The following is a 27050-nucleotide window of genomic DNA, read 5'->3' as shown; positions in this document are numbered from 1 at the left end:
GTCATCTTACCAAAAGGAGTGTCCTTGGGCCCTACATTCTTCTGTGACACTGCTGCCATTCTGGCTCTGCTCATTTGCAAGCTGTTCTCCCCATCTCCGTGGCCATACCACTAGGGCCACCTGATAACCACATCCAGATTGAGTTACAGAGGCGCCACGGTGATGCCGCTGGCTTCAGTGACAGAGTCGACAAGGCTGAGTGACTCGGTGGAAATATTTCCCTACTGGACTCCCCTTTGCCAGCTGCTTCCCCTCCTGCTCATTTTTATAATGAAAAAGGAAATTATTACTGCTCCAAATGATGGCGGCTCCAGAAATAGTAAGAGGGCTGGGCGGGGCACGGGGTCGGGGGACACTTTGAGGGTGCACTCTAAGTAACTTCTCAGCTTCCCCAGGTGGGTCCTGCCAGCCTAGGCCTGCTTGGGAGGGGATACTCTCCCAGGGCTGATTTTTCCAGAAAGCTTAGAGTTTACAAATATTGTGAGAAACAAGATTGGTTGTTAATGGTGAGTAGCTCCATTTGGAATGTGGACAAACACAACAGGTAGCAAGCCGGGAAGGAGGCAGACAGATTCATGTTTGTTGCTTACAGCCTTCAGGGGGTCTCTGTGGACCTCAGTGTTGATGGAAGCAGAGTTCTAAAAACCCTGGTTGTATAGTTGGGAGGACTGACCTGGGACTCACCGGGGAGCACCCTACATGGCTGTGCTTGTTCAACCCTCTCTGGAAAGTCTCTACTGTAGGAAACAGAGCCCTGTGTGGGTTTGGTCTGAGGCTCCCAGCCACTCCTCACTTGGCTGGGTGGCCTGGGTCCCCAGGGCTCAGATACTTTCATTTTTAATTAGGTCATGCCTGTAGGAGCCAGGAAAGGACTGGGTTTGTGGAAAGCTACTGATGCTACTAACGGCAGGACAGTGCCCTTTCTCTGGTGCTACCTACATTTTGGGACACAAATATTGAGTATCAGAACATCTTATGTCTATGACAAGTGAATCCTATGGCTAGAAAGAAAAATCAAATGTTGAAGGACAGGGGAGAACAGTCTCAGAAATCAGGTAGTTACCGTCTTCTAAAGAAGAACGACACAGTGCCTTCTGTGTGGCAAAGGGGCTTATCTTTAAAAGGGTCACTTGATTGGTTTTAAGATTGGCTACACAGAGGACACCGTCATCGTTGTTATTGGAGAGGAATTAAAATTCTGCTCATTTGTCAACTCTAGAAGTCCAGGGAGAGTTGTGCTCTCAGTAGACGGGTGTTTGGGACAAACTCACAAAGTCTTCAAGTCTGACAGAAAGGATTTAAAGTGGGACAGAGGCACCCCTGGTGCCCATACTTCCCACAGGGACCAATCCTGCTCACCCCTGGCTAAGCAGGTGGAGGTGGAGCCGGAAGCCAACATCAGAGGCGCTGAGATAGTCACCATGGGAGAAAACGATCCTCCGGCAGCCGAAGCCCCCTTCTCCTTCCGATCACTCTTTGGCTTGGATGATTTGAAAATAAGTCCTGTGGCACCAGGTAGGTGGGATTTTGTGATGTGGGCTCTTTGCAGAAGTGGTGAATGTGGTCAAGTGTCTGTCTGTGCCCCGTGTGCCCCGTGTGCCCCGTGTGTGTGTGTGTGTGTGTGTGTGTGTGTGTGTGTGTGTGTGTGTGTGTACGTGTGTGTGCCTGTGTGTCTCTGTGTGTGGGTGTGTGTGGGAAATCTCCTTGTATATTCTCTCACTCTCTTTCTCTCTCCCACCTTCCTCCTTCTGTCTTTCTCTCCTCCCTTCTCCTCCCTTCTCTCCTATACCGGGGATTGAACTAGACAGGTTACTCTGACTTTGCTATGTCTCCCGCTTTCCCTGGGTATTTTCACATTAGTAGTCAGACACCTCCCTTCCCCAATCTTGCAGTTGGAGGGTGCTCAGGAGGAGCCCCTTGTTAGGGGCAGTTGCTAACTTCCTGGAGGCAGTGTTTTGTGTTTGTTTGGTTGGTTGGTTTTCTTCTCTTGGCGGTTTTCAGAGACCCAAGATCCACATTGGCTCAGGTTCACTCAGAAAGAGGTTGAATACTGCCTAGGAAAACTCTGAGCCCTCCAGGGAGTCCTTAGAAACACTGGCCACAGCCCTTCTAGAAAACTCAGGCAAGCTGTATGTCACTAAAGGTTAAGTGCCTGGCTAAAATGATAGGTGTAGCCACCAAAAGAAAAGCTGGTTCCTTGAATCACATGTCTTCCAGGTGAGGCATTTGTTTTCCCTGTGATGCCTGTTCCTATGGTGAGAGCTGTCTGTGGCTTGCTGGTTTGGAAAGTCCGACTTGGGAGCAATGAGAATGATGACCCCCCGGGCTGGGCGAGGGAGGGAACTTGGACAGTTCAGGCTGTAGCTCTGACCAACCTGCATCCCAGATGCCCCAGGGATTCTTTTTAAGTCTTCTGGATTGCTGACAGAGTATGAAGGACAGGGTGGGAGGAATGGGTTCATGAAATTAGAAAAGACCCCTTAGGAATTCCATTCCACGTGCGCCACAGTGATGTTGAGGGTTTCCTGCTGCCCCTTTGCTGACTGTTTAGGCTGCTTCCTGTTTGCTGGTTTCAGGAATGGCACCCTCAACAGGGTGTGTGGAGACAGACATCTGTGTACACACCCTTGACAACATTTAGGATCCATTCCTAGAGGTGACATCACTGGGTCAAAAACTCCATCTGCTTAAGCCATGTAGCTCCATCTCCAATGTCACACAAAGGGTGTTGTAATGTAAAAAGTGGCTTGAGACAGAAAAATGCCATGCGACAGAGATCACCTGGAGGTTTTTTTTTTTTTTTTCTTTTTATTATTAGGGGAAAGGGAATGGTGAGGGGGGATGGCCTCTGGGAACAGGAGCAGCAGAAAAGAAAAGAGAGGCAGTAGGGGGAAAGATAGGCAGAGAAGGAGAGAGAGAGGAAGAGAAAGAAGGAGAGAGAGGGAGGGAGGGGTGAGGGGAGAGGAGGAGGAGAGAGGGAGAGAGAAAAGGAGAGAGAGAAGGAGAGAGGAAGAAAGAAAGAGCCCTTTTAAAAGGGAACATAGTGAATGTGCACAGGTAGTGCTCTTAATGGCTATAGCTGAGGACATATCCTGTCAGAACCTCATGGGTAGGCCAGTACAGATGCCTAAATACTAACAAAGGGGACTCGAATGCATCCTGCTCCTGTGCTGTGTGAGAAGCCTGTGGTCTCTTCCGCTGTGAGCACCAGTGGGTATGGTACCAGCAAAGTCATTGTGATGTCAGGATGAATTTAGGTCCATTTTTCGTTTGTTCATTTCCAGGGAGGTTGGGAGGTTTTCCTGCATGTCTGTCCTTTGTGGGGCTGCTCCAGAGAGATGCCTTTTATTCACCATCCCCAGTGTCCTAGTCTCTATTGCTATGATAACATCATGACCAAAGCAAGTTGGGGAGGGAAGGTTTATACCAGCTTCACAGCTCATGGGAAGCCCAGGACAGGAACTCACACAGGGCAGGCACCTGGAGGCAGGAACTGAAGCAGAGGCTATGGAGGGTGCTGCTTACAGGTTTTTTCAGTCCACTTTCATATGTCATCCAGAAGCAACACTGCCCCAGTGTGACACCGCACACAATGAGCTAGGCTCTCCACATCCAACATTAGTCAAGACAACACTCACTATATATGCTCAAAGGCCAATCTGATGAAGGCATTTTCCCAACGGAAGTTCCCCTTTCCCAGATGATCCTGGCTTGTGTTGAGTCGATAGAAAACTAACCATCAAACCAAGTGTGTCCAAGCCATACCAGAGAGGAGAGGTGGTGATGCTGTACCTCTGCAGCTAGAGTGTGAGTGTTCACCTTACTTGCAAGCTAACCGGTTAGCCTGCCAGATTTCATAGACGATGTAGCCAGAAGACATGAAGTTTCTGGGTCAAGGACAGGGATTTGTCACTCCCTGCACAACAGGTGGCCTCATCACCCTGGTGACTGCCAGTCCTCTCCCCAGTGGGTATTGCACAAGTGGGTGGTTCCCATGAGAGCCGAAGAATCCAGAGCCTAGGAACCCCAGTCTTTAGGAGCAGCAAGCAGAGTTGTGGCAGCTCTGACCTGGAAGAGGACATGAAATGTACTAAACTGGACAGTGTGTGAGCTACTGGACAGCCCCACTCTTGGGGATCTGCTGCCTATGTGGTGGCCTCTGCTCACATGTGTTGCATGGCCTGGAACAAAGGCTGAGGGTGACTCTGTGGGGAAAGGCCAGCTTGGGATAATTTGAGAGAGCCCAGCGCCCTCCTTGCTTCAAACATATGGCATAAAATCTCCATGTCACACTACCCTCTCTGAACATATCCTTGGGACCTGGAACTTCCTTCAACTGTTCTACCAGGGCTGGGACAACATGTCACAGCTGGGTGGCTCAGTCAACAGACTCTCCTTGTATCCTTTTGGGGGGGCTGGAAGCCTAAAAGTCTGTTGACAGTAAGGCTCTGTTCCCATGGATGCACACAGGACCCTCCAGGCCTTGTGCAGAAAGTGACCTTTGACCAACAGCCTTTGGGACTCCTTGAGTTGTCATGTCACCCTGCCCCGGCCTTCATCTTCATCTTCTGTTCCCTTAGTCTCTTGTTGTCTTTCTTCTATGCATGTCTGTGTCTGTGTTGGAATCCCCCCTTCCCAGTCATACAAGAGTAGTGCACTCTCTAAGGACCTCATCTTAACTGGCACTCTCTGTGATCTCCAAGTAAGATCCCATGCTAGGCTGCTGGGAGTCAGGGTGTCAAAGGCTCCTTTGGAGGATACTTTTCAACCCACAACAATGTCTCCTAAGCTGGGATGAGAGCTGGGCCATAGCTGGGAGGGTGAGACTGACCTAGACAACGTGGCCATTCATTCAATGAAGTCAGCTGTCTTTGGGCTGGTACTTTCTCTGCACAGAGAGGACAGAGGACACATGGCTAAACTTTAAGTTTTATGTCACTCAAAGTCAATGGTCCCTGGCTCCGCCACTCCCCACTCCTTTGGTTCTCAGATGCAGACGCAGTGGCTGCGCAGATCTTGTCCCTGCTGCCCTTGAAGTTTTTTCCGATCATCGTCATTGGGATCATTGCCTTGATACTGGCGCTGGCCATCGGCCTGGGCAGTGAGTACCGTCCATTATTTAGTAGGCGCTCGAATACCTGCTTTGGCATTTAAACTTGCATGAGTGACCCCACCCCCACTCTGTCTGTACTTGCTGTTGCCTGGCCTTAATTACTGGTGGCTGGTGTCCTTTTGGTTTGATGGTGATGGGTTTTATCTGCTTGTGTGAATATCAAGCCAGTGTGGGAACAGGCAGGGGCTGCTGGCTGTGCTCTGGGCTCTGCCACTAGGATACCTGCACAGTTAGAATTACTCAAAGGTAGCTGGTGAAACAGGACTCTGGGATGGGAAGGGGGAGTCTGGGGTGGAACAGACAAAGACTTCCATTCAAGCCATACCACGCACCCTGGCTATTTTTATAGGGAGGTATGTGAGGCTTTTGAGAAAGTGGGTCATAGGGAGGAAGGGGCGCTCTTAGAGTATATAGTTTCTCTTTTTCTCCTCCAACTAACTGAGCACAGGGCAGTGTAGTCTGCCTCCTGCTCAGCCATGTGTTCTATCGTTTATTGGCTTCAGGCCCAGAGTTGAAGGAAGCAGGATGGTTGAAAAGTCTCAGTTGAGGCTCTTGCTGGGCCAGGTGGGTGTGTTGGTCACAGCCATGCAGTTTCGCTCTTGACTTTGAACCTTGAGAGTCTGAATACACCTTGATCTGTGCTTCCTGGAGGTAGTGATACTGTGGGTGCAGCAGTCCTGCCCCCTGGAGTTCAGGCCAGAAACGGGGCTGAAGGGAACAGGCTGCTGTCAGGGATGCAATTTCATTGCAGGTTTCATTATTGATGGGCAAGTTCAAGGCCACATGGCAGGTGTGCAGCTCTGAGTGCCGCACACTGAAGGGGCAGCTTGCTAGCGGTCTCCCTTTCCTCCCTGTTCCCAGTCCACTTCGACTGCTCTGGGAAGTACAGGTGCCATTCATCTTTCAAGTGCATTGAACTGACAGCTCGATGCGATGGGGTCTCTGACTGCAAGGATGGGGAGGATGAGTATCGATGTGGTGAGTCGCACCCTTTCACTGGAGGAAGTAATAGAGAGTGACCACAACCCAGGACTTGCCCTTCCCTTCTGTGAGATGGATCCAAGGCATAGCCATCGAAACCACCTGTCCTCAGCTGCCATGTGTCTAGCTAGGTTCTGGGATGACTGTTATGTGTGTTTGCATTCACTTGGGTTACTAGATAGGTTCTGGGGGGGGTGTCTCATGGTCTAGGCCATGGGAACTGCAGAATCTTATGGGGAGGGGCTGAGCAAGGGGGCAGGTCAGGTTGGGAGAGGAGGTGCGTGCAATGAGTGGGGCTGTTGTCAGCTTCTGCTTGGCCTCAGCCTGCACTGGTCCTCACTGCCCTTCTCCCCGTGCCTGGCCAGTACGAGTGAGTGGCCAAAGAGCAGCGCTCCAGGTGTTCACGGCCGCTGCTTGGAGGACCATGTGCTCCGATGACTGGAAAAGCCACTACGCCAAGGTTGCCTGTGCCCAGCTGGGGTTTCCCAGGTGAGTCAGGGCCAAATGACAAGGATGACAGGATGGGGGCAGTAGGAGCTCTCCAGATGCTTTAACATGTCACACTTCATCCTTATGACAACCTCGTGGCACTTAGCTCTGTCTTCCTTCACAGGGAGCAAGACAAGGCCCAAGCAGCCAGGTGACTCCAAGTCACACAGAACATTGTGTGTGAAGGGTGAGGCCAGGGCCTTAGATGCAAAAGCAATTGAGATCCTTGGGGCTGGGGCTCAGCTGGTAGAGTGCCACAGGTTCTGTGCCAGCACTGCAACAGCCAGGCATGGTGGCACACATGTAATCCATGCACTGGCGAGGCAGAGACAGGAGCAATGTGTGTTCTAGGCCAGCCTGGGCTACATGGAGAGTTTGGGACCAACTTGAGCTGAATAGTGAGTTCCTGTCAAACAACAACAACCCAAGCAATCAACCAACCAAACAAAAAAACAAGACAGTCAAATAAAACATGCAAACCATAAAAAAAAGAAAAACAGTAACAGAAAGCAAACAGTTTGTAAGCCCAGGACTTCTGAGTGGAAAAATAAAATACTCTGCCCCAGTGTCGGGATGCTGTTGCACACAGGTGCTGGTCACACCCATGTCTGCACACACATCCTCAAGAGTCCCAGAGGATGCTGTTGTTCGGAAACACCCTTAGCCTCAGGAGACCATCTAAGACAGTGTCTTTCCATCTTCAGTCTTGGGAGTTGGCTGCTGGCTGTCCACATGCTATTGCCCAACTGAGGACCCCTCTCCTTCATGGCTAGCCCTCCTGCCTTATTTCCCAGGGTGCCATTTCCTTTTGGCTTCTCAATACTGTAGGTCCCAGTTTACCACAGGCAGGTTCCCAAGTCCCCCCTAGCATCTTAGGATCAAAGGTGGAAAACTCCGAAGTACAACTTAGTTTGTAACCAAGGAAGCAAGGTCCTCAAAACCACATGGCTACAACCGTCGTGGAGGATCTAAGCCAGTGGGATCCTAGGTACCCCACAGCTGAGGTCCCCCAGACCTGCCTCCTCTGCACACCATGCCTGCCTGGGTTCCTAAACAAGCTGCAACTAAAATTCAATGACAGCTGCAGAAGTCATTCAGAGACAATGTTGAGAATTATGTAGTTTTAATTATTAGAGAAAAAGAAAACAGAAAAAAATGTACTCATGCATGCAGATGCGTGCGCGCAGGCACACGTACACACACACACATATGCACACACATGCACACACTCGCACATGCACGAACACATATGTACATACACATACACACACATGCACACATATGCATGAACACACACACACACACACACACACACACACACACCAAAAAAGCCTCAGTTCCTCCATCATTATCTGCCATTATCTTCTTTCTCTTTCCTCCTCTTTTCTTCTGGAGAATTCTCCCTTTCCAAATCCCTGGCCTTTGCCATATTGCCCGGGTCTGAGAGGATGCTAGGGATACAACTTCTCCCTGTACCACTTTCTCCCGCACCATGAACACATCACCCTCCTCCATTGCCCCAGTCTCTCTGACTTCATTCTGTGTTCGCGTTTATCTTCTCTCCTCTCTCCTTAGAAACTCCGTCTCCTCTGCCACGTCTATCTCTTATATCTGGAATAGCAGCAGACAAGCAGACAAGTAAGCAAGCAAACAAACAAACCAAAAACCCAAGTCAAAACCAAAACCAGACAGTCAAGCTAGTTGGCTCGAATCTTGGTGCAGATTCAGGGCAGTCTTGTGAGACTTGCCTAGTCTCCGCCCTTAGAATGGAGAATGTCAGCACCTGCCTTCAAAGCACCTGCTCAGTGGTCACTAGGGTGTCATCACGGCTGTGGTGGGGGTGGCTGCTGCTTTGAGGTGATCCGTGGGCTCCACTTGTGACACTTAGGCTCCTTCTGCATTTCATGAGCCCCCAGCTCATCACCCTGCCATCTTTCCCATGACCTGACATCCCAGCAAAAGCTGACTCCATCACATCTAGGCAGCCTACTGTGGCCTCCCCTGGGAGGATATGCCTGCAAAACATCTTGATAGCATTTCCTTCAAACTCATGGATGGCTGAACACTGCCACTGTACCTACATGAGTCCCTGAGGCACTTAACAGCAATTGGATGGCACCCTTTGTGACAAACTGCCAGGTTAGTGAGAAGTTAGCCACCTGCAGTACCCTTTGCTCCCCCACCTTCATTTGGGACCCTTTAAATGCTGCATTTTTTTCTTTTTTTATTGCTGGGTATATGCTGAGCTATTCTACCCAATTCTGGTCTCTTTAAATTTCTCTTCTTCACCATGTCTGCCTGTCTCCTGACACTGATCCCATTTGCTTGGTCCCAGGGTCCTTGAGTCACTCCTTCCATGACAGGGCTAGACAAAGTGGGACAGGTGCTCATATTCCCCTAACTCCTGACCCTCAGGAACTAAACATCTAGCTGCCTCCCCTGAGGCTTGGCTCCAGCCAAACCAAGTACAGAGTGAGGTGGGTGGGGACTACCTAACGGTGGCAGGAAGTGGTCTTTGTGGCTGGAATTGGGTGGGTGGGTAGGCCAGGCTGTGGACTGTGGGACAGCAAGCACGTGTCCAGACCATAGGCAGCCTGGAATGCCTGGCTAAGGTGTGTGCATTTCCTCAACAAAATGAAGCCTTTGATGGTCTGGGGAGGAGCAAGTGAGGTCTCCAAAGTGTGATGCTTGTAACCTGGTGAGTGTGTGTGTGTGTGTGGGTGACTGATATTTCAGAGTCACCATGACTGTTGGGTCTGGGTTTCCAATGTGCCTGCAGCTATGTAAGCTCAGACCACCTCAGAGTGGATGCGCTTGAGGAGCAGTTCCAGGGCGACTTCGTGTCCATCAATCACCTCTTGCCGGATGACAAGGTGACCACGCTGCACCACTCTGTGTACATGAGGTAAGTGGTTAGATACGTTCTGTTGCTGTCGACCCTGGTGCTGAGTCACAGGCTGCGTTTGTGAAGCCGTGGGGCACTCGATGAGGGGAAAGAATGTCATCTCCATGAGCCAGGGTGGAGCTCACTGCTATGGTCAGAATGGTGGGGCATAAGCCTGGGTGCAGGGGTGAACCCCCAACCCTGGCAAGTATGGTTGTGTCAAGGGAGGGAAGGAAGTGCAGTAGAAGAGAGACAGTGACACCCAGTGACAGGCAGTCATCAGGCCAGTGCCGGGTCTGCCTCACCGCAGGGAGTGTGTGTGTGTGTGTGTGTGTGTGTGTGTGTGTGTGTGTGTGTGTGTGTGTGTGTGTGTGTAAGCAAATAAGCAGGGAACAGACAAGTTAGACAGCATCCTTTACAAAGTGCTTTCATATCTACCACTTACCCCCCCCCCCCAAGCCACAACCTCAAAACCCCGATAAAGAAAAACCAGGTTCCCTTAGCAACAGTCAGGTGCCCAGATCTGAGACATCTCCCCACTGGGGCTCAGGCTGAGGCAGGGAGAAAACGCCACAGGTGCTCTGCAGTCAGGTTTTCCTCTGGACACCCAGGACCCCAGGTCCAACGCATATGATCCTTGCTCTGCAAGCAGCAGCTTTTTTGCCCATCCATGAACTGTTTTGTTTTGTTTTTGTTTTTTTTTTTCCACTGTAGGGAAGGCTGTGCCTCAGGCCATGTGGTCACCTTGAAGTGCTTGGGTAAGTGTCTTAAGTGTTTACATAGGTAGGGAGCCACATGGAAGCTGCCCTTGTAGAGTCATGTCCTCCTCCCTTTGGGGACAGCTCAAGACCCCTTCTCTTAGATGCCACTGTGGGGCTAGGCACCAGGATGTCATTGATGAACAGGGTGAGCATGTCTGCTCTCTGCAACAGCCCTTCCCACTGCCTCCCACAAACCCGGCATACCTCTGAGTCTTTTGTGTGCCTGATCCCATGTGTTCTTGACTCCATGTGTGCCTAACCCTCTCCTGTAGGGTTGGGGACAAGGATAGTGCTAGGTAGGAGGTTTAGGGTGCTGACAGCATTACCCATAAGCCCCTCCTTTCCTTCTGTAGCCTGTGGCCTGAGACCTGGCTACAGCTTCCGCATTGTGGGTGGAAACATGTCCTCTCTCGCCCAGTGGCCCTGGCAGGTCAGCCTCCAGTTCCAGGGTTACCACCTATGTGGGGGCTCCGTCATCACCCCTCTGTGGATCGTCACCGCTGCACACTGTGTTTACGAGTGAGTGCCCGGACCTGCCGCTGTGGATCTGCTCTTCCCAGAGCCTTATCTAGTCCTGGGTCAGAGGGAGATGGGGTGATCTGTGGGTAAGAGCAGGTTAGGAAGGCAGGAAGCCAGTCACCATAAAGCCACATGTAGGAGGGAATGCCTGCCTTCATCATAGTGGACCTGTCTCTGTGTCTGGGAATGACATGAGCTGGGCAGGCACAGAGAAGGTAGAAAAAGAAGGAAGGAAGATTGGGTTGGAAAGAGACCCTATTGAAATAAGGATCCCAGGCCTTCCTGTGGCTCACTACTGTCATCTATTTGATGGCACAGCAGGGTACCATGGGGTGTAAGTGCAGGGTACCCAGAGAACACCGAGCCTCCACCAAGCTGGATCTGTCAGGCATTTAGATGGCAAGGAAGTCACAGAAAGCATCCCAGACCTAGCGGCTGATTCTCTTTTTAACTTGTGTTTAACTTGGTCAGTGGAGAAAGACTTGGGCACCCTCCACAGGGAGCAAAGCTGCTCTCAAATGTCTATCTCTTGGGTGGTGTGGAGAGAATGGCTTGTCTGGGATGTACATGGGGTGTGGTCAGTGTTCCTGCAGGACTTGGGAATGTGGTCAATGTGGGGCAGGGCACAGATGTGCAGGGCATGGGTCCATCTCCCACCTGGTGATATCTCTCAGTCTCCCTGGGCTCATGGAACAGTGGAGCCCAGCATGGTTGGGTCTGTCCTGAGCTCCGCCTCTCTGCATTTCAGCCTATACCACCCCAAGTCCTGGACTGTCCAGGTGGGTCTTGTGTCCCTAATGGACAGTCCTGTGCCCTCCCATCTGGTGGAGAAAATCATCTACCACAGCAAGTACAAGCCAAAGCGGCTAGGCAATGACATCGCCCTCATGAAGCTGGCAGAGCCACTCTCCTTCGACGGTATGCTTAGGCTTCTGCACAAGACAGTTGCTTTTAATTTGTTTCAAGAGAATTGGTGGTTGCTTGTTGGAGCATCGTTATAATGGCTGCTGTATTATTCTTGCCAGAAAATTCCAATGTTTGATTTAGCTGGGTGTTGACACCAGCGCACTGTCCTTTGCTCATTAAAGTTGTGTGTGTGTGTGCACGTGGAGGCCAGAGGCCAACACCAACAACAGCCTTCCTGGTTCTACTCTGGTCTCTCAGTCTGGTGCCAACTGAATGTAAGGGCTTCTCTAGGCCAGGCCACCTGGTGCCTCTAGGTGGCAGAAGAGAGTCCCTTAGGGACCGTGAGCAGAAAGCACATTCCCATCTTGGTGTTGGTTACATAGAGACTCTGGTGGGGTACTTCTGGTAGAAAGAGCAGGGGCAGCTTGAGGGCTTGGCAGGAGCCTCCCTCTTCCTCAGCATCTGGAAGGTTCTAGGAATCATCAGCTCCCTGGGCGTTCTTAGAACCGACCTCTTCCCTTCTCTCAGATTCTTATCACCTCTAGTGACAGAGGTTGAGTTCCAAGCTCAGCCCTCTGGCTGTTACAGAAACCCCTGCAGAGTCGGCCCTGCTGGGGCTCTCCTGCATTCTGTTAGTGGCACAGAACATTGGCTCCATCACTGAGAGTCCTGACCTTCCAAGGATGAGAGTGCTGGAGGGCAGGCAGGGCTGTTTCCAAGGTGGACCCCCGCTTCTCTGCAGCGAACCTGTGTGATTTCTAGCACAACAGAGAGAAAAGACTGCTGCGGTGGAGTTGAGGGCTGCTGCTTACCAGCTACTTTTGGTGGTATTTGGTTCTAGAGAAAGGAGTTATCTGTTGCTGTACTTGGCTAAAGAATTAACATGTCACCCCTCCCTTCTTCCTTCCTTCCTTCCTTCCTTTCTTTCTTTTTCTTTTTTCCTTTAGGTTTTTCAAGACAGGGTTTCTCCGTGTAGCCCTGGCTGTCCTGGCACTCGATCTGGAGACCAGGCTGGCCTCGAACTCACAGAGATCCACTTGCCTCTGCCTCCCGAGTGCTGGATTAAAGGCGTGGACCACCACCTGGTCCCTCCCCACCTTCCTATCACCACCATTCCGGATGGCGGTGGCATCTCAAGTGCTGCTCACATGAAAGCCCTGGGCACATGTAGCTATGTGGCTTTGTTAGGGTCTCAGTGGCACAGCCTAGGCTCACTACAAACACCAGGGGCAGCGGGAACATCCCCAGTGTGATGCTCTGTGCATACACTCAAGGTCTGGACCAGGAGTGGCCAATTGTGGCCCAAGTATGACTCAATGCACATTTGAGCAATAAAATCTTGTCATCAATCCACCAGCCCCTTGTGTTTACATCTCTTATGGCTTTGGCACCAGTGATGACATGTGATCACCTGGTCCGCAAGCCTAAACTGTCTACTGTCCAGGTTTTTACAGCCAGGGCTTGCTGCTGGGCTCACACCACATTCTAGTCTACACTCAGGTTATATAGACTCTGGGGGATGAGTGGGTGGGGTCTCTGCTCTGAACTAGCTGACTTCAATGACCAAGGCCCAACCCCTCCCTAGGAGATGGGTTCAACACAAAGTCAGTTCATTTCTGGGACCGTGGCTTCAGGGATTTCATATCATTGCTTCCTTTCTAACAGGGACCATCCAGCCTGTCTGTCTGCCCAACTCTGAAGAGAACTTTCCTGATGGGAAACTGTGCTGGACATCAGGATGGGGGGCCACAGAGGATGGAGGTCAGTGGTCTGAAGCCAGAGGCTGGGAGGGCCCACTCCAATGTTCTGCTGTGAAGGTCCCACCCAGCTCAGGGTTAGTGCGGACCAACTGTTCACAACAGTAGTCTGCCGAGTAACTGTGGAGCGTCAGTCAGTGTGATGCTGTGAGGCTTCTCTGGAGAGAAATCGGCTGTGAGGGAGAAGTGTGGGTATTTGTCCATGGAGAGGCCTTCACACACCCTCCTTCCTGTCTCCTCTCACTCTGCAAAGCAAACGTATAAAGCACACCTTGATGATGCCCCACGTTTTATTTAGCTTTCAGGGTTACCCGGTAAAGAACGGATGTCTGTGAGAGCTGGCAGGGGTGTTCTATTTTCTCCTGTGAGCACAGAGTAGAAGGCGCTACCCAGGAGCCTCCACATCTGGGTCCCCTGCATCAAGGTAGACTGCTGACATGGTCTCGAGGCTCAGGGCAGTCTGCTGTCACTAGAAACTGTAACAAACCACCATGGCCCGGATGGCTCAAAAGGCTCAAAAGAGCAAGTCCTCTCACAGTTCTAAAGTCTGAGGTCAAGGAGTCTACAGGCCTGAGGTGGGGTCTATCCCAGTGTCTCCCCAGCATCTGGTGCCTCTAGCCATTCTTAGGTTCCTTGGCTGGCTGATGCGTCACTCCAGTCCAAAAGTCTAGACGATTGTTTTTGCCTCTCCACCAATGTGGATTCTGGGTATCGAACCAACAACTTTACCGGCTGACGCATCTCATCAGTCCCTTGAGTCCTGTCTCCATGACATAAGTTGTTGGATTTAGAGCCTGCCCTGCATGCAAGATGACCTGCCCTTGAGATCATACTTCAGCAGCCTCTGCAGAGGCTGTTCCAAATAGGGTCACATGTCTCAGTTACAGGCAGACAAATAAGAAGGGGGCTCTAATTCAACCCACGCAGGAAGTTCGGTGTTTTCCTTAGGGGACGTATTCATTCAGGGTCTCACTGCCACCCAGTCTGCCCAGGAACTCACTGTGTAGCCCAGGCTAGCCATCATCTTCACAGCAACCCTCTAGCCTCAGCCTCTCAAACTCTGGGTTTCAATGCCCAGCTTGTGTGTTTACTGCCTTCCAGTTATAACTCAGACGTCACCAGCCAGCCTCAGGGGTCGCAGGTGCTGGCAGTCTGGCTCCTCAGGTGGCTCTGATGACAGCTGTCCCCTTACCTATGCTTCTATATGCCTGGGCTGGTGGCCTCATCCTCATCTTCGAGGCCAGCAGGCTGGTCTGATGCTAAGCCCTGCTCCTCTGATGTTGCCTTCATTGAGTCATTGAGTCTTTGCTAAGTGCTTGTAGTTTTCATGAGTCTACCCATGATATCATTGAGGTTATCTCACACCTGTACCCTTGAGTGCATGCCTGTGAAGTTCCCTGGCTAATGGCACTGCCACAGGTCCAGGGCCCACACCTCTATTTGGAGGGACACACTCTTGCTGACCACATACAGCTCTGTCCAGATATGTGAGGCCTTCGGGAGCCTCAGTTTCCCTTTTGTAACATGGATTGACTGGGGTGGGTCCAGGGCTTGGCTGTAGGAAGAAACATTTGTCTACTGTTTCCTGCTTCTCTTCCACTTTGAGTCTCTTAGGGGAATAAGTGGCCCTGACAAAGAGATGGGGATACACAACCCATTCAGCAGGGACACTCTGTGCTCCCTGACAGTCTGCTATTCCAGCTACAGACCTGGTGTTTGTTATTATTGCTGTGTCAGGTAGCATACCCCCCCTCCCCTTTTCTCCAGTCTCTGTCTCTCTGTTTTCTAAGCTAGGCTCCTCACTGCACATTTTCTCATTATTTTGAGGCAGGCGACGCCTCCCCAGTCCTGAACCACGCGGCTGTCCCTTTAATTTCAAACAAGATCTGCAACCACAGGGATGTATACGGTGGCATCATCTCCCCATCCATGCTTTGTGCAGGCTATCTGAAGGGTGGTGTGGACAGCTGCCAGGTAAAGGACTGCCATTTACTCTGGGGGCCAAGGTAGCAGGCAAGAGTCCAGTATAGTGACCCAGCCCATGGGACAGGCCACTGCCAGCTTCCCTGTGACTGAACAAAAAGCAAATTTACATGGCACAAGGAAGAGATTTGCTTAAGATATCCCTGGCTTTCCTGGTGGCCCGGCCTGTGTTTACCCAGGCACTCAGTCTTCCAGGGCATGGGGTGTTGCCTTCCCTAATCCTCTCCAGCCTGATTCTGAGTGTATAGGGGGACAACCAGAGCAGCAAACAGGTGTGAGCTGATGGGTCTGGGCTTCCAAAAGCCACAGCGGGTGAGACTCAGCACCACCTGTGGTCACAGTGAGTTAGTTCTGTCTCATACAGACCCTTCCTCTTCCAGCCCCATGGGCTACACCGGCCACCCTTGACCTCCCGGGGTGGGGGTGTAGACACAGCTGGAAGGAGCCACCTCTTGACAACAGCGGAGTGCATTTAGAAGTGCACGGGGAGAGTTGTGTACCTGGTATCACTGGCTCGCAAAGTGAAAGGGAAGTCTGTGTCACCAGCACAGTATAGCTGCTCAATCCCCTTGACCTTTTCCTCCTTCTGCTCTCCAGGGAGACAGTGGTGGGCCCCTGGTGTGCCAGGAGAGGAGACTGTGGAAGTTGGTGGGTGCAACAAGCTTTGGAATCGGCTGCGCTGAGGTGAACAAGCCTGGAGTCTATACCCGAGTCACCTCCTTCCTGGATTGGATTCATGAGCAGTTGGAGGTGGGTGAAGTGCCCCAGTTGGAGGCTGATGTGACTTTCCAGCTCACGTGTTCCCCGCACCCAGTGTGACCACAGCTCTGCCGTGGGAGACAGGAAGGAATGGAAAGGATATTGATTCCGCAATGATTTGGTGGTTTTGGGGTATCAACCCCAGAGCACAGCTAATCCTACGGGTGTGATCCAGGCTCACAGGGGAGGGACAGGAAGAATGGACCCGCTTGACTAAGCAGGGAAAAAGCTGACAAGTGAATAAGGTGTCTCCTCGGAGTGAGGGTAGGGTTAGGATGCCATGTGTGCATGGAGCAGAGGGCAGGTGGGTTGACTTTAAATGAGGTAGAGGTAGGAGAGGGGATTCTCCAAATGCCCCTGTGAATTCGATGCCTTGCGGAGAGCCAGAGTGGAACAGAGTTCTGAAGCAAGATGGGCCTGGGCAGCTTTGCTTCAGGGAGGGGGAAGCAGGACAGGCCTAGAGAGACCCCTGGTCAGCAAGAGGAAGATAGGGGAACCCTAAGCCACCAGGGAACTGAGACTCACTGGAAACCAGGCAAAAAGATGTCCCGATTGACACAGGTCTTACTGTGATGAGAGCTAGATGTCCATGAATCCCCTCCCTCCAAGTGGGAAAGGGCGGCAGGAAGGCAAGGCCCAGCCAGGGACTAAGCACTAGGCAAATATTTACTAACTTTATTGCAGATTGGCCTGATACCATCCTCTAATCCAGTTTCAAAGCTATTTTCTCCTGACATAATAGAGGTGAAATTTATGTAACATAGACAAACTTTCAAAAGACAATAATCTCATGGCATTTGGCACACTAATGTGTGAGGCTACAACTTCTGTTTAGTTCCCAAAACCTTCTGATCATCCCAAGGGAAACCCATGTCCCTTCCTGGCCTCCAGTCTCCAGCAATTAGCTTCGGGCTTCCAAGCCTTGTATATTCATTCATTCATTCATTCATTCATTCATTCATTCATTCTCTCTCTCTCTCTCTCTCTCTCTCTCTTTCTCTCTCTCTCTCTCTGTGTATGTGTGTGTGGTGTCTGAAATGTGTTATGAAACCCAGATTGGCTTCTAACTCATTGTGTAGCTGAGGATGACCCTGGACTTCTGATTCTCCTGCCTCCACCTCCCAAGTGTTGGAATAACAGGCATGTATCAACATACTTGGTTAATGGGATTCTGGGGTTCAAACCCAGAGTCTGCATTCTAGGCAGATACTCTAACACTGAGCTGCACCGACTTTCTTTTTAAAAAGATTATTATTTATTTAACCAAATATCTTATTTTAGTTTTTTGATTGTGTACGTGTGTGTGTGTGTGTGTGTGTGTGTGTGTGTGTGTGTGTGTGTGCATGTGAGCACAGGGTCTTCAAAGGTCAGAAGAGGAGGGCAGATTCCCCTGGAACTAGAGTTACTACAGGCTGTTTTAAACTGCCTCATGTAGGTGCTGGGAATCAAACCAAGTCCTCTGCAATATAGAGTAGTATGTGCCTAAGCCATCTCAGCCACTGAGCCATCTCAGAGCCCTTTGAAAAGAGTTGCTGTCATTTGAAGCAACTGACTAAGAAAAGATGCCTTCAATAACTTCCTTAGCATCCCTCAGGTGTTAATTTCTGCTTCTTTCCTTTTTTAAATTTTATTTTTATTTTGTGTGTGGGGGTATACATGTATGCCTGTGTACCCTGTGTGTGCTTGATGCCTGTGGAGGTCAGAAGAGGGCATCAGATCTCCTGAGACTGGACCTACAGACAGTTGTGAGTTGCCATGTAGGTGCTGCAAATCAAACCCAGGTCCTCTACAAAGAGCAGCCAGTGCTCTTAATCTCTGAGCTATCTCTCCAGCCCTACCTAATTACTATTTCTTCATTATTGGTTTAGTGCAAAGTTTCCTTCCTTCCTTCCTTCCTTCCTTCCTTCCTTCCTTCCTTCCTTCCTTCCCTCCCTCCCTTTTTTCCCTTTCTTTCTTTCTTTCTTTCTTTCTTTCTTTCTTTCTTTCTTCCTTTCTTCCTTTCTTTGTTTCGGGATTTTGAGACAGGGTTTCTCTGTGTAACCTTGGTTGTCCTGAAACTCACTCTGTAGACCAGGGTGACCTTGAACTCACAGACATCTACCTGTCTCTACCTCCCTGGTGCTGTGATACCACTGCCTGGCTTTCTTTCTTTTTTATAGTACTGAGAACTGGATGCAAGGTCTTGTGTATACTAGGTGGGGTTCCACCACTGAGCTACACCCCAGCTCTCTGCTTCTTCATTTGAATTTTGGCCTTAAATGAGGCAGGACACTGAACATGGTTCCTGCGTTGGGGTGGGTGGGGCTGGGGTAGTGGCAGGTGACACCTGGACTTGTTCCAGTGTCAGCATCACTAGTCATTTCTGTAGCCTTGTTTTCATCTTCTGTGTATGATGGAGGCCCAGTGCAGGCCTGGCGGCTGGCTAGTCACAGGCCTGCAGGAAGCCACCTGGAGCAATCTGCTGGCACTATGCATTTAGTACCACAGGTTCTTCTTCAGTACAGAATTTAGCCAGAATTTGTGTTCCCTTTTCTAGATATGAAAATGACATTTGAACAGGTGGTTTCCTTGTGCAGAGTCCACTGCCATGGACTGGGATGCGGACAGGCCATGTGTGCATGGGAGGCGTGGCAAGCAATCCAGGAACCTCAGAAAGCAAGTGTGCCTTCCTGTGGCTGTTCTTGGGACACAAGTCCCATGTGACCAAGCCTCTTATGAAAGTCTAAACCACCAGAGGTTACAAAGCAAAGAAGGGCCATCCCTGGTGCTTCCCACTGTCCAGGGATGTGGGACATCCAGGGGCTCAGGCTGGGGAGCCATGACAGGGATGCTCTTCACACTGTGAAGGGTCCCTACAACCTTCCTCACGATAGACGGGGATCTTGGACAAGTGAGGACTCCAAATTAGTAAGGACACATATGAGTATAGCCAAACCCAGACCAGGACCTCAGTGTGACTCTGCCCAGGGGGATAAACAGATAGCAAACTCAGGGTGAACAAACCCTTGGCTGTTTGCTAAAACTGAAGATTTCCCAGGACCCCCTTCCTGCCACTCTCACTGGTCTTCTGGGGCAGGGACCAGGGTGATCTTCATGACATTGTTTTAGGAAGGCTGGCATACCAAGACTCCCTGGCAAATCGGGAAAAGGCCTGACAGTTTCTGGAAAGTGTCTGTTCTCTGAGGGGTTTTGCTATGGTGGCTGACTAGGCTTTCTTAGTCATCAGCTGCCTCTGACCACTGAGGACCTGCAGGAGATGTGATCTGTCAGACACACCTGCTTCCAAATCTCTTTCCAAGTAGCTCAAGCAAGAGCCCGAAGCCCCTCTGTTCTGGAGGAGGGTTCCCGGGTTTGAGTTGTCTCACTAGAGGCCCCTCCAGGAGTCCTGTCACCTGGCAGCACTGTCACACTCGTCAGACCCAGCGGTCCCCCCTCCATCACCGTCATTCTACTCCACCCCCCAACATTGCCCTATCTAGTTAGGGCAAAACCAAATTGTTCTGTCTCAAATTAGGTCTTCGGAACATGCATCTGAGACCTAGCACCTTCATATAGCAGTCTGGGGATAGTCTTTGACAGAGATGAAAAGTGCAGAGGCCTTTCTGGATGGGAGCCTGGCAGTGCTCTCCCTCAGAGACCCAACCCTCCTCAGTGACCATTGATAACATTTAATGGAAAATCTAGGTGCCCACGGAGTTATAGTGTCCAAGACATGGCTTGTAGGGGGACAAATGGTGGCCCATGTTTTTACTTTCAGAGAGACCTGAAGACTTGAAGATGGGAGACAAGCCAGCACCTGAGCTCCCGAGGGTGGACACAGCCCGAGCCTTCCCTGGACTCCTGTGTGGGCATGGTGGGTTTGAGAACCAGCATTTAGTGCTCTGCCCATGGCACCGAGGCAGAGCCAGCGGGGAGAGAACCCTGCCTACCCTTGATATTTGGAGCTTCCTGCTGCTAAAGCCTCTGTCCCTGGGATGTGGGGATGAAATGGCCTTGGAACTTTCTGTGCTTCACAAGGACAAAAGCATCCCCACCCACGCGCACATAAGTGGTACCTTCCCTTGCCATCCTCCTAGATTTCCCCCTCAGAGCCACTGCCAACAAAGGCAACCTCTTGTGCAAAACCATTGACACCAGTTGGTGCAGACACGAGGCCAGGAGCTGCTGGTGTGGATTGTTACAGACGTGGTCACCTATTCCTTCTTCCTGGGCTCCCGTTCTCAACCCAAACCTCAGCTTCCAACAGCCTGTTTCAGGAGTTGGGGAGCTCAGTTTTGAATGATTCAGCGTAAGGCTTTGTTCCACTATTTTCTCACAGAATTTGGTGCTCGATGAAATTGCTAGCCCTTGCTTCTGGAAGGTGTCCCTTCTCTCAGTGTGGCTTGTCCTTGGGCTTGAGTGAATGAGTTGTGATGGCTCTCAGAAACTGAAATCATGGGCTCACATCGCAAGACCATCCTGCACATGCCAGAAGTTTGCATTTTCCTGTTAAGAATAGGTTTCACAGCACATTAGAATAGCCCATCTTGTATCATGGGACTCATAAGTAGAGTAAGTGACACAGGTCTGGGTGAAGACAAGACCAGAGGACACTAAAAGCAAGTTGAATAAAAGGTCCCAAGTCACTGAGGGCCACCTCATCCCTCCATGCACTCTGCTAACATACTACAGCTGATGGAATCTGGGTCCCCCCTTCAAGGCCCACAATCCTATGGTCCCCATATTACCCACTAAAAGAGGAGGGTTACATAGGAAGTAGCCATTGGCCATCTGAGCTTGTCACAAATTAAGTCTTCAGAATATGAATCAGTTGCTCTGTGGCTGCAACAGAAAATACGTGTGCACATGCATGCAAGTGTGTGTGTGTGTGTGTGTGTGTGTGTGTGTGTGTATAGCACTGGAAGGGGACACCACCAAAACAAACTGCCACACAGGCGTCGTGCTTGGGCTCAGCCCTGTCCAGATCAGGGCCACTACTCAGATTTCTATGATTAGAATAAATATCCCAAGACCCACTGTGAGTGCTCGAATCTTTGGGTAACTCTGAACCCTTGTACTGATGGTTCTTTTCACTATTCACACATCCCTGCAGTGTAATTTATCTATTAGTCACAGGAAGAGATGGACAGTCATCACTAATAATACAACACAGCAGTTATAAAAACATATGGCAATCAATACTCAGTGCAAATGACTTCCTGCCAACTAAATATCTTACCACACTTCAATGAAGTGTTATAGGGCATCTCTCTGCTGTGCCCCAGCAGAGGTTTTTGTCATTGATGGTGGACCTTAGATGCTGTGGCTTGAACAAACCAGATGTAGGGGCTGCATAGACGTCTCAGCAGTTAAGAGCACTGGCTGCTCTTGCAGGGGACCGAGTTGTGTTCCCAGCTCACAGCTGCCTGTAACTCCAGTTCCAGGGCATCTAACACCCTCTTCTGGCCTTCAAGGGCACCAGGCACATATGTGTATGCACACACACACAGACAGAGACATACATGTACATAAATAAACAAAAACTGAATTTTAAAAAGTAGATGTCTTAGTAAGGGATACTATTGCTGTGTGAAACACCATGACCAAAAGCAACTTGGGGAGGGTTTATTTCACTCACAGTTCCATATAAAAGTTGACCATCAAAGGCAGTGAAGGAAAGAACTCAAACAAACCTGAAGGCAGGAGCTGATGCAGAGGCCATGGGGTGGGTGTGGTGGGAGGGCAGGGGCACTGCTTAGTGGCTTGCTCCTCGTAGCTTGCTCAGCCTGCTTTCCTATAGAACCTGGGACCATGAGCCCAGGGGTGGCACCATCCACAATGAGTTGGGCCCTCCCTAACCAATCATTAATTAAGAAAATGCCTTCCAGCCAGATCTTATGGAGACATTTTCTCAGCTATGGCTCCATCCTCTCTGATGACTCTGGCTTTGACATTAACTAGCAAAGATAATAGAGAAAGCAGATGTTGCAACCATGGAGAAGTCAAGCTATGCCCCTTGTAGCTTTTCCCACTCCAGGAAGAGAGCAGACAGGTGAGAACTACTGTGGCCTGGAAGTCCTCCTCTCTCTCCTTCTCATAGCCAGAGGCAGCTGCAGACCCCTGATGCTACAGCTTCACCCTCCTATTTAGTGCCTTCTTGCCCGATTCCTAAACTCAGGATAGGTCACTGGTGTGGTATGAAATCCTCATCGCCCAACCTCAAGAGCCAGAAACTCCCTCTGAACTCTGAAACTGGAGGCTCCCTTACCCTGCCTGCTGCCTTAACTATCTCAGTAAGCCTCCTCTGAAGGGTAATTTGTCTCAGCTCCTAGCCACAAACTTGTAATATCTCTCTCTTTTATACCTGTAACAGTTAAAAAGTAAAAGAAGGGTCATTTGAATACATGCATTGCTCTACCAAGACCCCGCCCAATAAATGGAGTAACTATTAACTGAGGGGTGTGGGTGGGTAGCATATACAGTGTGGCACACTGGACAAAGGCATGATTTATATCCTGGAAGGACAGAGTGGAAAGGCATGAGATTTCCTCATACTACTCAGAACAGTATGTTAACTGAAGACTTACCAAGGGTTTATTTCTGGAATTCCCATTTAATATTCTTGGCTACATACAATTGACTTGTAACTGAAACTTTGAAAGAGAAACCTTAGATAAGCACTGACGACATTTTCATTCCAGGTAGGTTTCACCAAATTCTCTTTGAAAATGCTGCTGGTTTCCATGTGATATATTCAAGCTGTGAAATTCGGGGGTTTTCTCAGGAGCCACCTCTCTCAAGACAGCTGGACTGTGAGGTTAGCAGAAGGACAGTTCCAGCCTGCTGTGCCTTCATCCTTCTCTGACCACCGTTGTTTAATGCTCACAGACTCTGGTCATGGATAATAAGACAGCAGCCAGCTAGCCAGCACAGACTGGATGCCTGGCCCAAGCCCTGCACATTTCAATGCTCCTACCTCTTTGTCACTACATTGCTACTGTGACAGCTTGGCTGCTCCTTGGGAGCCTTCCTTAATCCTCTTTCAAGCCTTAGGTCCCTTCCCTTTTGCCTGGCACTCAAAATTCCAAAGAAGAAATCTGCCTAAAGGATAAACATGCTAACTGCTAGGTTATATTTCTTTAGATTTAGAGTCTATACCATCTAGCCGTCTGCATATAGCATAAGCCATGAGCCTCCTTTCCATAGTCTTTCATAAGAAGCATAAGTATTTCAGGGAGGTTTGGCTCAAAGAACAGCACCGTGCCCTTCAGAAGGGAGTGCAGGAAGTCCTCCCAGGAGCATGAACTGCACTGCAGTGCTCCGGCCAGAAGGAAACTGCATTGAGAGGCAGCCTTTCTGCCCCTCTCCTCCTCCTCCCTGAGACATCAGCTGCATCCCTGGCTTCTCCCAGGCAGCTTCATCTATTTGCCATGGTGGTGGTCCTTGAATAAACCTGATTATATCCCACCAGCTCTCATCTCCCAGATATTGGCTATTGAATAGAGATGCCCAGACATTAGTCCAGGGACACTAAGACAGGACTAGTGTGATCCCACGAGGGAGAAGGGAAGCATACTCTCAAGACACACATTGGTCCAGCAACGGATGGGCTCAGAGTGGCTCATTGTACCAGCAGCAAGCAAAGCAACATGGAACCAGACACTTGGGCATTTTGCTACCCATTCAAAACCGTGAGAGATGCCTGTGATCCCAGGTCCTGACTTCACCTTCCTCCAGGACAGTGGCTCTCAATCTACGGCTTGTGACCCCACAGGGGTTGTATATCAGATATCTTGCATAGCAGATATTTACATTACGATTTGTAATGAATGGATGATTTCTATAAGAGCAAGCCACCACCACATACTTTCCTGAATGCTGTCACTTCACACACCAGCACACTGCCTTAGAAATAATAAGAAGCAACCCGAAGATAGCTTTTAATGTCATGATTTGCTTTAAAAGTATCTGTATCTCTCCACTCAAAGGTACAAACATTATCAGTGGGTATCGGAAAACTGGACTCTAGGATATCACCATTTGATCTGGACCATATCCTGGGCTGCCTGAGTGGTGTGAGTCACGTAGAAATAGCATTTGAGGCGTACTTCACATAAGAACGACCAGAGTACATCACAGCAGAGGAGGGGTTATAACTCAGCTACCATAGCAAAGAGGTTACAGCACAGGGCTGCCCCCCTTCTCCCCCAGCCCTGTCCCTCCTTCCCTCCGCCTCCTTTTCTTCTAGAATAACAAGCAGAGCATAGTCATCCTGTCTCAAAGCTATTCTCTAAGCACCAGGGTTGTGTCTCAGGGACAGGACCTGGATTCTTGGCTTTTTCCTTTGTGGTCTCTTGGTTTTTCCTTTCTCTCTCCTTCACACCTTAGTGCTAACTGTAGGCTCCCACCCTCTGAGGGGAGCTGGGCTTGCTCTCTCCTTTAGGTGCATTTTGGCTGCTTGCCATCTCCCTTTGCACCAAGAATCACTAGTGAAGGATGCAGCCCCCACACCTACTACCATCCCTCTCCTTGCTCTCATGAGTACCTGGATTGTCCTAGAAGGCATGGATGATGTGTGCAGGAGCTTCTCTTTGGGTGGACCCGAGTTCAGTTCCCAGCACCAATGCTCACATCATTAACTCCAGCTCCAGGGTGATCTGATGCCTCTGGCCTCCGTGGACAAGGGCACTTGTGTGTACACAGACACGCAAACACGATTCATTAAAAAATAAAATCAGTTTTTTTTAAAAAAAATTTGAGGTTTATGTCCTGGTTTCATTTTGTTGCTATAATACAATGCTCTGGCAGGTAGGTCTAAAAACCAGGAAAAGGGTTTATTTCAGCTGATAATTCTACGTTACAGTCCACTATCATGGGGGAAGGCCTGAGGACAGAAACTTGAGGCAGCTGGTCACAACCCCCATAATCAAAGGCAGAGAGAAATGAACCATGCTTCCATGTGCTCAGTCCCATCCCTGTACTGACATAGCTCAGGATCCTCTGCCTAGGGAATGGTTCTGCCCATTGTGAGTGGGTCTTTCCACCGCAGCTAACATAACCAAGACAAACACAGATGTAGTCACATGTCAACCTGATCTACACAATCCCTCAATGAGACTTTCCCCAGGCGATTATTCTAGATTGTGTCAATTGACAATGCTAAGCAAGTGTCGAGGTCTAGTTGCCAGAGCTGTGTCAATTCTCCATTTTACAGTAAAAGGCTGGGTTTTAGGTCCCAGAAGATTTTTGTCTGTGTTTTACACTTAGTTCTATGCTTGATCTTAGCCAAAAGACCAAGACTTGATTATATTTAGTTCTAGGATGTAGATTGTGTTTTGTATGAGGTGTGAGATGTAATGGAAGCAATCTGCCTCCCCCTGGCCACAGCACAGACTCGCCTGGCTCCCCAGAGATTTCTCCACTGGATACTTTATCATAATAACCCGAGCATATGTATGAGGTCTGTTCTGGGTCTTCAGCTTTTCTTTATTGACCCATGTGTCTGTCCTGCTGCTGTGGCATTGTCTCCAGGACTGACCCCACCACAGCAAACCTAAAGATCAGGGTTTCTTCCCACATCACTCTCTGTTTTTAAGATTGTTTCGGCTCTTCTGTGGCCTGCATCTCTCCAAGTAGATTCTAAAATAAGCTTATTAATGTCTACCAAAAGCCTTGCTGGGATCTCCAGAGGAACCGTCTGGGGAGAACTGACATCTCTCCTGTCCAGAGCCATGGTCAGTACCCATCCCCTTTCACTTCCTTCTGACTTTCATCATTACCATTGTTTCAGAGTTTTTGTTTGTTTGTTCTTCACTCAGGTCTTAGCCTGTATTTGTTTTTTTTTGAGTGACTGTAAAAGGTAGTTGTGTTTTTAGTGTTTCTGTATAATCACTGACAGAGCACTAGAAGAGCAGTTGGCTTTTGTGGCCCAGCTAAACTCTTTCATCTCTAGTTCTTTTTAGATTACTTAGAATTTGTTCTTAGTTTTGGTTCTAGAGATCAACCCCAGGACCCCACACAGACTAAGTATGTGGTACTCTACTCTGGAGCTGCACCCCTACCTCCCTGAGACCAAACAATTTTATTTGTTCTTACCTTGATTATATAACTGCAATCTCTATTACCACACTGAATAAGGATGGACGTTCCTTCCTTATTCCAACCTTAGGATAAAAGCCTCCAGCTTTTCACCAGTAAAAATGTCATTGCTGTGAGCATTTTGTGGATACTCTTTTTCAAGGTGAGATCATTTGCATCTGGAAACAAGATGCTAAGAGATTTTTTAAAGTCACAAATGGGTGCTAAATTTTGTTAAGTTTTTTCTACTGTAGTTGATGGGGTTGTATGATTTTTCTTTAGTTTCTTATTATGGTCATGCTGTGGTCATTTTTAGAGTTATATCAACCTTATATAATTAGAGGAAACCCTAATTGGTTTCACACATACTTCTTTTATACATTTTTGACTTAGGATCCTGATGTTTCATTGATGAATTTTGTGTCTAAGATCATGAGTAATACTGCTCTGTTGCTTTATTTGTGTGCCTTGGCTTTGCCTGGCTTTGGTAATTAGACAATGATCTCATAAATGAGTTAAGCATTCACTAATCTATGTTTTCCAGTGAAATTGGTGTAAATTTTAAAACCTGAACCTAGAAATCCAATTATGAATTCAATTTCTCTGAGAATTGTAAGATTATTCATAGCAACCTTTTCACCTTAATTGAGTTTGTAATTTTTGAGGAATTGGTCTGTTCCTTCTTATCTGGTTACATCATGAGAAAAACAAGTCATTTTTTCTGATCCTTTAGGTGGTTGTAGGGTCTGTAGTGATGTCTGTTGCTGCATTTGTGGAATTAGTTATTTGTGTCTTCTGTTTTTAAATTTTGTCAGTTTTAATATATGCTTGTCAATATTATT

At 49.3% G+C, this 27050-nt stretch overlaps 1 protein-coding gene across 1 annotated transcript; it reads left to right on the top strand.

Annotated features, from left to right (window-relative positions):
* The first annotated feature begins 301 nt into the window (after positions 1-301).
* Positions 302-19927, top strand: Tmprss3 (transmembrane serine protease 3). Its single transcript, XM_027394397.2, has 13 exons — positions 302-319; positions 1374-1515; positions 4991-5101; positions 5975-6091; positions 6460-6583; positions 9363-9488; positions 10182-10225; positions 10582-10747; positions 11496-11665; positions 13319-13414; positions 15242-15384; positions 15991-16143; positions 19910-19927. Exons 1-13 carry the CDS (start codon positions 302-304, stop codon positions 19925-19927), a joined length of 1428 nt encoding a protein of 475 aa, XP_027250198.2.
* Positions 19928-27050: the final 7123 nt, after the last annotated feature.

This window comes from Cricetulus griseus, assembly GCF_003668045.3.
Source record: "Cricetulus griseus strain 17A/GY chromosome 1 unlocalized genomic scaffold, alternate assembly CriGri-PICRH-1.0 chr1_0, whole genome shotgun sequence".
In the NCBI taxonomy this organism is placed as follows: Eukaryota; Metazoa; Chordata; class Mammalia; order Rodentia; family Cricetidae; genus Cricetulus; species Cricetulus griseus.
Note: the sequence above shows the minus strand (reverse complement) of the source record. Positions and strands in the feature narration are given on the sequence as shown.